This window comes from Carica papaya, chromosome 5, assembly GCF_054855325.1.
Source record: "Carica papaya isolate Zhongbai chromosome 5, ASM5485532v1, whole genome shotgun sequence".
Taxonomy (NCBI): Eukaryota; Viridiplantae; Streptophyta; class Magnoliopsida; order Brassicales; family Caricaceae; genus Carica; species Carica papaya.
The window spans coordinates 5,000,175-5,013,033 of NC_142313.1; the positions used below are offsets into that span (position 1 = coordinate 5,000,175).

Below are 12,859 nucleotides of genomic sequence, written 5' to 3' on the forward strand. Positions count from 1 at the left end.
AATCAATTAAATAAAAATCACAAGAAGACAATCAATAACGAGGAAGTAATTAAATGTAATAATTTAAATCATATACGTAATACCCTTGATTAATTAATTTTAATGTAATTAAAAATAGTGTATAAATATAATTTTTTAGTTTTTTAATTCTTATTTAATGTAAAAAAATGAAGAAAATTAAATGGAGGATGAAATTGAAAAATAATTTTGGAAAAAAGGGGTGAAATTTGGGTTTTGTGAGTATTTTTGAAAGAAAAATTAGAAATTGGGGATCAAAATATAATTTAAAAAAATTGTCCACGTAGGATGCCTAGTCAGCAACTCCAACGAATCGGAGTGCACCGCGTGGGAGGCCACACTGGTGATCTGCGTGCCCGCGATTGGACGATTCAGATTCGTTTTCGCGCGCACGGACGGTCCGAATTCGTTTTATCCTCAGACGCAATCAGACGGCCACGATTAAACACGATGAACAGTCCAAATTCACTTCCTATTTAAACACGATCGGATGACTCAGACCAAATTACGATGAATGGCTCATATTCACTTTCTATTTAAACGATATCGGATAGTAATGATCAAACACGATGGACGGCTCAGATTAAAAGGAGATTGATATAAATAATCATCTTCACACCAAACTCTAATCCTAGCCGCCAGACCACTCCTGCTGGAGAAGAATACCTAGTCACTAGGAAGGGAGTCGACCGCCGCCGCCGCCACGTCGGAACCACTTCCGACTGCTAAAAGAGGTAAAAAAAATTTATTTACTCGAAATTCGATTTTAAACACCTCTATGACTAAATTGGAACAAAAATACTGACGGATTAACCAAAAACTGTAGACAAATCCTGACGGTGCCGCTGCGGAAAAAAGTAAAAATTACCTCTGATGAGACCCTTTCCGATTCCTATTTCGTGTAATGTTACTACCATCTTAATCACTATTCCTTTCTATATAGGTTACCATAAGCAAAATACCTAACCGCAAAGGTGAGCCGGTAGAGCCACCGCACCGAAGAACCCTATCGCCGGTAAGTTTCAGTTTTTGTGACTTTTTTCGGCCAATGGAAGCTCCTTAATGTGTTTTCTCACAGGTATTGGTACAAAATTGGCCAAATTTGGCCAAAAAGGTCAAAAACAGCCGACTCGAAATAAATCGCCACCGCGGACAGCGGTGCCGTCATCGGAGCACAGTGGAGTCGCTGTGTCAGAATTTTGAAATTGGCCAAAAAGGATTCCTGACAGTAATTTTGAATTTTTGGGATATTTTTAGGTACTTGAAGCGCGTTTTAATCTCTGAAGAAAAATTCAAGGAACTCGGGGACCGACAATGAGCGTAGTCAAAAGTTTAGCATTTTGGACATCAATTTGAGTAAGAATCTCTCACTTTATTCCCTGTTATGAAATTAAATTTTAATTTTAAATAATATAGTATTTATTGAAACTTAGAAAACATTCGTAATTAATTATAGATTACTAATAGAGTCAGAACTAGTTATTTACTATTGTTTGTTATGTTTAACCGATTGCCTGATTTTATAATTTTTGAGTGCATGATAATACACTGAAATTGGTAATGATGATGTGATTGTATTCCTTTGATGCATGTTTTACTTGTTTTGTGTGATTACGGTTGAATTGGAAAATTAAAAATTAAAGGTAAACAAGAAATTATTTGATTAAGTGGATGGATGAAATGACAGCCTTACTGGATATCCTAGAAAATGGTGGACAGACCTGGTACATAGGGAATCTTACCCTAAATGTTGCCTCATACCGGATGAAGTATCGAGATTTGGTAATTTGGTACTCATACGGGACGAGGTATGGGGACGACCCGTTTCACCCTCATACCGGATGGGGTATTGAAGGATTGTATCTTTTGGCGCTCAAACTGGACGGAGTATAAGGACGGTCCGTTAATTGAAAATGTAAAAAAGAGGGTTCACGCATAGTGGGGACATCTATATGGACCCCCATGGATACCAGTAGGCTGATAAAAGGAAAAGTTATTGTTCCGACTGATCCTATATAAAACTATGATATGTGTTATGTTATTAACTTTATAGGTTATTTTTCGTAATCTCATTACAGTAAGTATGCAGTAAATGATTTTGTTTATAAAAAATGAATTTACTTAAATTAAGAGCTCCATTAGTCGTTTTTATAATTTCTACAAACTTTTATTTCTGTATCAGTGAGTAGCGTGATATTCTTACTGGGCTAGTGTGGTTCACTCTTTCATTAACCATTTCAGCTCAAGAGGATCAGGATCGAGAGCTCGATCCACAAGAGGGTTGCGAGTAGGACATTCAGTTTATTTGCTTTTAATTTATTTCTTTAGTTATTAGTTGTTCTTTTAGAAGGGTTATTCCCGTAAACCCTATTTGGTACTTTCAGTTATTGTATAAGGAATGTAAACCCTAATTTATTATTTCGCTTCTGCACTAAATTTATAATTTATCATATTTGGAGTTTCCGGGGTCGTTATAATATAGCAGAATAATATACAATTTAGGCAGTATAGAAAAATAAATAAACACATAGACGAGCTTAGGGTAATTGTATATTGACTAGTTTTTCGGCTCCACTAGTGACCTGTAATTATTGTTAGAATTTTTCTAATTTTTACAAAACACAAGATTACCGACTTATTAAATCTCCATTAACCGTAACAGAAAATAAGATAATGGATCTTTACCTGAATCGGTATTTCGACGCACTGTGCTACCCACTACGCCTCTTGATGGGTCTCGAATTTCTTGAGTTTTTCATGAGAAAATCAAAATATTCGTCACATACCCAAAAATACTCCAAAAATCCAAAATCGATGTTGAAAACTTTTTTACACCTATTTTAGGGTTCAGGCATGACAATACCACCGTGCTCCAGCGCTAGCCCTGGTGCCCACGGCAGCGGTTCGTCTGGGCTTGGTCAGTTTTGACTAGTTTTATACGTATCTCTACGAAAAAATACGTTAAGAAGTCTCGATTGACCATAAAAATAAAAAAACCGAACCTACCAGCAGGTAGGGGTCTCCAGGTGCAGTAGCTCCGCCGGTTCTCCTTCGCAGCTAGGGTTTCTTCTTCAGTTAACCTGTACAGAAGGAGATGGTGAATACAATAATTAAATCATCGTGTGAAATAGGAAACAGAAAGGGGGTCATCGGAGAAAATTTAGGGTTTTGGCCACGGCAGCTCTGCCCACAGTTTTCAGCTCACTCGCCATCCTTTTTGCTTCAATATGGCCACAGGGAGGCTAGGAATTGAATTCCGAGCAGGGGGAGGTTTTATCTTTTTTTGCGGTTGACGGTAGCTCCGGTGCGGTGGTGGTTGATTGTTGGTCTCCTTATCCAGTGTCTTGTTCTTTTTCTCCAGCGAGGACAAGTGTAGCTAGGGTTAGGATTCTCTGAAATATGATGTTTAAATATCCATATCGTGTCAATCTAGACCGTCCACTCGAGGGTACATGACCCTCTTTTGTCCGTTGGATCTATCTTATTCGAGGAATGAATATGAGCCGTACGATCGATTGAATCTGACCGTTCTATCGCGCCTAAAGAGAGAACACATATAGGTTGTTCACGTGTGAGGGATGAGATCTGGATCGTTGGATCACCGGACATGTGGAGCACTTACATGGCTTCCCGCATGGTGCTGATATCAGCGAGGTTGCCACACGGCGTGCTTTGGTTCACTAGGACTTCTGACCGGACGGTCCCACGTGGCCAAACTTTTTTTTTTTTACATTTTAACCCCCCGTTTTCAAATTTTCTTTTAAAAAATACCTTCCGAATTCAAAATTTTACCCATTTTCTCCAAAATTATTTTCAATTTCGTTCCTAATTTATTTTTTCTCAAAAAATTAATAAAACTAAATTAATTATTTTTATAATTTTTTTTATAAACAAATAAAATAAAAAATTCATTTTGGGATTTTCGAGCATGAGTATTACAATTAAGGTCCCAACTATGAAAGACATGACCACTTTTGTTAGGTGTTTCTATCAGTTTCTACTATAATCCTCCTTATAATATATTCTTTTAATGGATTAAATACCTTCTTTATTATATATATTTACTACATTGATGTAGAGCTCTAGTATTTGAGCGTGGCCTATTTTTTTCTATATATTTACTAGAATGATAATATAGAGATGATCCAATCAATTCTTATGCTAGAAATATTGGTTTATTAGTATATTACTTAGCAAAACTCTTAGCCTCATATTTGATCTATACTCATACTAGACACCAACATTGAAATCTGAGTAATATAAATTAAATATATCTTCTATATCAAAATTTTCTTTTCAAAAACTTTAGCAGTATAATGAAAGAAATTCATATTTTATAATGTCTTTTATTTAAAACTTGATTAACTTACTGCTGTTACAAGTTTTGTTGGTCTCCTTCGTGTTTCACTCTTAATCCTTCAACGTTGTAAAACATAAGTTCAAATACATATTTTTGTTTCATATTTTCTCTATTGTAAGATCGAACATTCAAACAATAAGTAAATAAATGTTTTAAAGTTAAGTTTCATTCATTATTTATCTTTAAAAGTTTCAAAAGTGGCTAATTAGGGTTCAAACCATCAAAGGCATGACCAATTTTGTTAAGGGTTCCTATCATTTTCTGCTTTATAATCCTCCTCATAACATATTCTTTAGTTGGGTTGGGTTGGGTTAAATACCTTTTTTATTACATATATTTATGTTCGTCACATCAAATTCCATTGCATGATTGACATGTTTGTTTAGGAAGGATTGGAAAAATACAACAATAACAAAATTTTCTGCCAACACCCTTTTAAAATGGTTTGAAAGAATTAATTGGGAAATATAAGAGACTTCCGTCGGTATAGGGGCTTATACCATGACTTCTAGTAACGGTTTATTTTTTTTACTGCAAATAATTGTTTTCTAAGTGATATTGATATTAAATTATTAAAAAAATATAATATTAACTTTACATACCTGATATAGTCTGAATTAAAACAGTATATGTGTATAAATGTAGATGGTACATTTCTATAAGTAGTACAAACTAAGAGAGGCAAAAGTTGGATTCAATTAATTAGTACAAGTTAATAAATAATCATGATTAGAAATGGTAATTAATTAAAGATTAAATATAATTTTATACGTGGGATAGATAGAGATCCTGTGGGCAACGGAGTCATTATGTGAATTTTGGATTATTATATAGAAAAAGGAAATTAAAAAAGCTGAGTCATTTCAAACACAAATACAGAGATAAAAAGAGTTGGCGTCTTTTGCCCTCTACGCAGCTTAAAACACGCACTCCCAATTTTGGACACACCCTTGACACGTTTCGACTTCTCAATTTCCATTTCTTCTAATTTAAATAATACATCTAATTAAAATTCAATTATTTTTATTAATAATATATTAAATTTATTTTCTTAATAATCAATTCATTTGAAGATAGATTTTGTTATGATATTACCCTTATGATTAAAGTTCAAAGAAAAACAAGAATATATATATATTTTTTAATTTTTATAATATATATATATTTTTTTGTAATATATTGCGTGGATACGAAATGGGTTTCGAGAAAATTTTTTAATTTCAATGCGTTAAAGTTTTTCCGAAAATATTTTAACAGCTAATATACATATATATATATATATATATACACACATATACACACACACAGAGAGGGATGGAGAGTGAGACAAAGCAAGAGAGAAAAGGAGTTTGGAGGAGGGAGAGAGGGGGGGAGGGGAGGAACATGAGTTATGTTTAGAGAGAATTCACGAGAGGAAGGAAGAGAAATGAGAAAAGGGCAGTTGAGAGAATAGCTATATACATATACATATATATATATATACACACACACACACATATACATATACATATAGCCCTTAAGCTATGTTTGCTTCACGCAAACAGCTAACTGGGGGGGGTTTGCTTTCTCGCGTGGCTTTAAAGGCTTCTTCTTCTACCGTTTTAAATTCCCACCATTAAAATACCTTCTAAACACTCATCAACTTAAACCTAAACCCACCCCAAGCGAACCCTAATCTCACCACCCAGAAAACCCTAATCATGTCTCGCCAATCACACCACCTCTAAATCACATACCCAGAAGTTAAAAATTAATCAATATGAGTTCGGCTAATCCTAGTAGCAGCGGCGGCGGAGGCGGCGGCGGCGGCGGAGGGAGCAGCAGCAGTGGTGGGGGAAGCGGACCGTGCGGCGCGTGTAAGTTCTTACGGCGGAAATGCGTGCCGGGATGCATTTTTGCGCCGTATTTCGACTCGGAACAAGGCGCGGCTCACTTCGCGGCGGTTCATAAGGTTTTCGGCGCCAGCAATGTGTCGAAGCTGCTTTTACACATACCGGTTCATAAGCGGCTCGACGCCGTCGTCACCATCTGCTACGAGGCTCAGGCCCGACTCAGAGACCCTGTTTATGGCTGCGTGGCTCACATCTTCTCTCTCCAGCAACAGGTAATTAAACCCGCCGCCGCCATATCTGTTTTCTCTTCTTCTCCATTTTGCATAATTTCTCTCTTCTTGCTTTTGGTAAAAACTGAAAATTACCCATTTTTCTGAGCTTGGATTTTCTGATTGTCTAAAGGAATTTCAGTACTGGGTTTTGATCAGGATTATTGGAATTATTAATTTGTATTTTTTTTTATAAAGAGAAGATTAAATTAAGGGGGCATGCAAGTTGTGTACTTAGGGAACAGTTTTGTGCTTTACTGAAATCTTTAACGTTTTTCTCTTTTCTTTTCTGTTACTGTACAAGTCGGTGGCTATGCATATATGAGATATGTTCATATTCTGGACTTTTTGCTACTATTCAGGATATGGTCGGTTTCTTTCTTCACTCTCTCTCTCTCTCTCTCTATATATATATATATATGTGAATGTATATGTATGTATGTATGTATATGTTTTTTATATGGAATGTTGTTTGGGTGGTTTTGATCATCCACCATGGCTAATGGTTTTGAGAAATCATCATACGGAATAAGATGAAAATTAAAATGCTTTTGATGCATGTGGGATTTGAGTAAATGGGTAATTAGATTCAAGAAATATAATTAATTATAACAACAGGATTCATGTATGTTCATTTTTATGGTTTTCTCCCCATATACGTATTTACATTTATGTCTGTGTGTGTAAATATGTATATATATATATAGTGGGCATGAACCTGCAATTCAAGTAGTTTTCTGTGAAGGTTACTTGAATAGATATACATATACTTAATGTATGTGTTTGTGTGTATGTGTGTGTGTATATATATATGTATACAATCTAATCATAGTAATTAATATCATATATTTATGACTGGACTGGATTATTCGAATTCAACTAAAACCGTCTGTGTACTGATTTTCTTTTCCGCAAAGGTCAAGGGCAATATTACTGCCAAAGGAAAATTTTCTTTATTCATTATATATTAATTATTATAATTTGCTAATTATTCCTCCTATAAGTAAACCGCATCCTTAAGAAACCTTCATTTGCCCGCAACACCACGTTCATCTTGTATACAATGTATATATATATATATATATATATATATAGATATTTCATATATACACAAAATTAGACCTCCTTTAAGTACAAACAAAGACAATACATACATACACATATATATATATATAGATATATATGCCTTAAAATTGCACCCATTTCTATTAAATGTTTTCTAGTAATATTAATTTCAGTTTATTTTTTTATTAAATTTGTAAATTTTAATAATTATCTGAATTAACCTTTTAATATTTATAGGTGGTGAATTTACAAGCGGAGCTTTCATATTTACAAGCACATTTAGCAACCCTGGAGCTTCCATCTCCGCCACCTCCTCCTCCTCCGCCATCTTCAACGTTAATGGCAACACCACCGCCGCTCTCCATCTCCGACCTCCCCGTAGTCTCCTCCATGCCGGCCACCTACGATCTCTCATCAATTTTTGATCCAATGGTGCAACCTTCATGGGCCATGCAGCAGCAGCAGCATCTTCATCATCATCATCATCGCCAAATGGATCAACGTCAATTTGGGTTGTCACCAAGCGGCAGTGGCGGCGGCGGAGATCTTCAAGCCTTGGCGCGAGAGCTTCTCCACCGACAAGGGTCGCCGCCGTCTGGGTCGGCGATGCCATGTACGGACACTTCATCGTCACCGTCCATCTCGAAATAAATGTTTACTGACTTTGTTACAAAACGATTACTTGCCCCGGCCGGTACTGTGTACGTCCATCAGATGATAATATACAGGGAAAAGGAGCTTAATTAATTTTCATGTTGCTTGGCTGAGCAAGTAATCTTATAATTAATAACTGATCATATATTTACAGAGATATATATATATATATATTTTTTCTATATAGTTCTCTTCTCTTCAATATTTTTTAATGGCATCAATGAAAATTCAAGGTAATTAAGTAGCTAATTTTATACAAGTTTTGTTGCTAATATTTTTCCAATAGTTAATTAATATTTTGTTTAATTAATTATATATGTGCCCTTTTGGTTATTTGCTTTTATTTTAAGAAAAAATAAATAAATTACTGTACGAAATGGATAAATTTTGAAAATTCTTAAATTACAACTTTGGGAAGGCGAATTCTATTAACAGTAAAGAGTTTTTTTTTTAAAAAAAAAAAAAAATAGATGGAGAAAGTATTAATTGTGAAGTTTGTTGAGAAATAGCTTTTAATTTGGATCTTGATATAATGATTAATTAAAATTTTATTAAGTGTTCTAAGACTAAATATAATCAGAATATTTTGACAAAAAAAAAATTCAAAAGAAATAGACTCGAAATATACAAACAATATTTATCAAGCTTAATGTTTAATCAATGACCTAATATTTCTACAAATGTGCTATCAGATTATAAACTTAATATCTATAATATAATGACCGAGTCGATTTCATGATTATAAGTTCATTGTGTACCAAACTAAATCGAAATAAGATTATATATATTGTTATTATAAGAAAGAGTCATTCGAGTGCATCTAAATAAATATTATATTTACATATGAATCTTACATTGTTACATTTTATTTAGGATTAAGAATAAACGTAATCGAACATATTTTTTACATATTTCTCGTTATTTAAGTCTTTATTCATTCTTTTAAACTTTTATTGAATCGAGAAATATATTTGATTATTCGTCTTTTCGATAATTAATATATATAAGATATCATTCGGATAATTCAAATTGAAGCAATTGGATGTCCAACTCGAATTTATATGACATGACCAATCAATAGAAATATTTCAATATTTCACATTTGTCATATATTTCATACATCATATTAGATAGATATCATATTCATAGAATATAATTTCAATGTTTTATTATATATAATTGTGATCAATCAAATACACAATGTAGTCAATTGCACTTAATCAAGAACTTTTACTAATTATACAGTCAATAAAATTGATATTTATACAAATCCATCATGATATAATGTCTTTAAAATTACCAATGTAATGTCTTTAAAATAATAAGAACTTTTACCTCAATATTATTATTATTATTATTTTGTGAATGATGATTTAGTTATGATTCTTATAGTATGTGTAAATGTTATTAAAACTCCGACAAGTAAAATGGAAGAATAACTTGACTTCCTCTCTTTAAAGCAATGGATGCTTTTGGTTTTGTTGGTGTTTGAAACAATTTTATCTTCTTCGTATTATTTAGTATTGAGTTTATTTTTTTATTAAAAATATCTAAAATAATGAATAAAAATACTCAGTTGAGGTGGCGAATAAATTGGAGTGCTTTCATCAAATAGTGCATGTGGGCTTAGCCATTCCCATCTTACCCGATTCAGTTTAGCTAGGTAGGGAGTTTTTCGCTAAATGTAGGAGAGACTGTAAAAAGAAAAAGAGTTAAAATAACATGATTAATAACATGACATACCATGTAGTAAAAATATTAATGATAGTGAATATATAATTGCCAAAAACCTTTAATCATACTCAATTCAATAATTAGATTCTCGATTAAGCACAATAAAATATTGTATCCTTAATGTTACAATTTACAGATACTAGCCCCTTAGCAAGACATTTAACAAATTCATGGTGTTTAACCACTATGATATTACTTCATAAATACTCTTGATAGTTATTTCATACAATTTTGGATGTTCTTAAATTGAATATAAAGAGGACGAATTTTTACTCTCATAGTTGCCAACATATATATGGTCTTATATATAGATAAATTTATGAGAAATACAAGAAATCATTCGGTAGATGTAACGGTCCCAGAAATTTAAATGAAATGTATGTATTAAAAATCTCAAATGCGGAAACGTAATAAAAATTTGATTAACATCCCTTACACAATAACCAAAACGTACTCAAAACGTGAAAGAACAAACTAACTAAAAGAGATACTCGAAATAAGAACTATAAATATAACTATGAAGTCTTTAGGCGTCTCCTTTGCCGTCTTCCTGCGGAACGGGCTCGGGAACAACGTATTCCTGATCTGAAATGGTTAAATAAGGAATGAGCTACACCAGCCCAGTAAAGACATCACACTATCTCACCGCCACGGAAGTAAAGGTGGGTAGAAAATAAAAATGACCAATGGAGCATAATTTATAACGAACTCGTTTATTAACATAAAAATTTTTACTGTCCACTTACCTCGGTGAGATCCATGAAAACAACATATGAAAACAATAACCTTATAATATCATAAAATCATACATACTTTATAACATAACACATATCATACCTTTACATTTCAATCATCAGAAAACAGATTTCATCTTTTACCAGCTTACTAGTATCCCTGCGGATCCATAGGGGGTCTCAGCTACACGTGAATCATTAACATTTACAACCTAATTCCAGGGCCGTTCCCATACCCCGTCCAGTATGGGCGTCAAAACCATGAACCTCAATACCCCGTCCGGTATGAGGGTGAAACGGGCCGTCCCCATACCCCGTCCGGTATGAGAGACCACGTTCCCGGTAGGGTTCCCTACGGACCCAGTCTGTCCACCATCTCCCAAGATATCTAGTCAGGCTGTCTACATTTTTCACTTATCAATTCACATAACCTTTTTACTTTTTTCCTTAATCTCAATCATCCAATCATACACAACATGTAAACCAGTAATTGACACCAAATAAGACAATACAATACCGGGTTCACCATAATATAAACTATAATAAAAGAAACCATAGTTCAAGCATACGAGACCATACCATAATTACATCAAACATCATGCTGCATTTAATACTGGAAATTAGACCAAACAATAACAGAACAACACTGTATCAGACTCAGGCCCCATTGGCAACCTAAATCAATTATACATCTATAAAGTCATACAGTAAAGTTTAATTATTTATTTAGTTTTAATACTGTGATAGGAAATAGGGTGAGAGGTCCTTATTTATTTCAGGGTCTGAATTTGACTCTACAGTGCGCCTATATACTGTCCCTAATTTTCCTGAATTTTTTTCCAAAAAAACTGAAATGCACTACCGGTACCTGCACGTGTTCCAAAAAATCCCAAATCAGACCTAGGGCCCCTTTCGGCCAATATCAGAATTCCGGCACGGCGGCTCCGCCGTGCTCCGGCGATGGTGTCGTCGCTTGCGGCGGTGATTTGCCTCAGGTTAGCCGTTTTCGGCCACACTTACATCGGTCCCTGCGATAAAACAATCCTAGGGCCCTCGGTGGGCCAAAAAATTACGAAAAATCGAAACTTATCAGCGGCGGTGCTCTTGGGTGAGGCGGCTCCTTCGGCGTGAGTCGCATTTTGATGTTTGGCTCCGATCAACCTGTAGAGAAAAGAACGGTGATCACAGTGGTATAAAATTTGCATCAAACGGAGGCCGGGAAGGGCCTCATCGGAGGCAAAAATAGGGGGGGGGGGCGCGGCAGCGCCGCTGGGCTTCGGCTGGGTTTTTCGGCCATTTGGCCGGTGGTTTGGCTCCAGTTTGGCTATAGGTGGACTTAGCATCGAAAAATGCATCAGGGGGAGAAAATTTACCTCGATCGGCGGTCGAAAACTTCCCCAGTGCGGCGGCGGCCGGCTCATCCGGCGAGGCACTGGCGGCTAGGGTTTGTGGTCAGGTGTGGGTGGGGTTATTTATACCCTTTGCCTTTTAATCTCAACCGTCCATTAAGATTAAATCTGGACCGTCCGATCGCGATTTAATTAAAATTAAATCTGGGTCGTCCATCGCGATGCAATCTGGACCGTCTGTGCCTGATTGAATCTGGGCCGTCCGTGCGCGCGGGAACGGATCTGGGCCGTCCGATCGCGCGCACGTGGCCCGTCCCCTGGTCAACGTTTCCTTGCCACGCGGCGTGTCCTGGTTGGCCTGGGCTGCTGACCGGGCCGCTGATGTGGCTGCTGACGTGGCACAACTTTTTTAAATTGCGTTTTGACCCCCGGTTTCTGATTTTCTTTTCAAAAATACCCCAGAATCCAAATTTTCACCCCTTTTTCCCAGAATCAATTTCAATTAAATCCAAATAATATTTTTACCCAATTTTATCATTATTATTATTTTTTATTTTCATTAAATTAAATTAAACTAAATTAAATAAAAATCTAAAAAATTCAAATAAATAAAAAAATAAAAAAAATAAAAAGATAAAATAAGAGAAAAAAAAACACTTGGGTGTTACAACTCTCCCCCCTTAAAGAAATTTGGTCCTCCAAATTTGCCTCTTACTCTTGGACGAACAAATGGGGATACTGGGCTCTAAATTCTTATTCTAGCTCCTAGGTAGCCTCCCTGGGCGTGTGGTTCTACCACACGACCTTTACAAAAGATATTTCCCGGTTGTGGAGTATTCTACTC

General features: G+C 35.2%; 1 protein-coding gene across 1 annotated transcript; it reads left to right on the forward strand.

The window, feature by feature from the left end:
* Positions 1 to 5,701: 5,701 nt before the first annotated feature.
* Positions 5,702 to 8,382, forward strand: LBD18 (LOB domain-containing protein 18). The gene is made up of 2 exons (XM_088220236.1): positions 5,702 to 6,482; positions 7,782 to 8,382. Exons 1-2 carry the CDS (start codon positions 6,138 to 6,140, stop codon positions 8,193 to 8,195), a joined length of 759 nt encoding a protein of 252 aa, XP_088076362.1. The 5' UTR covers positions 5,702 to 6,137; the 3' UTR covers positions 8,196 to 8,382.
* Positions 8,383 to 12,859: the final 4,477 nt, after the last annotated feature.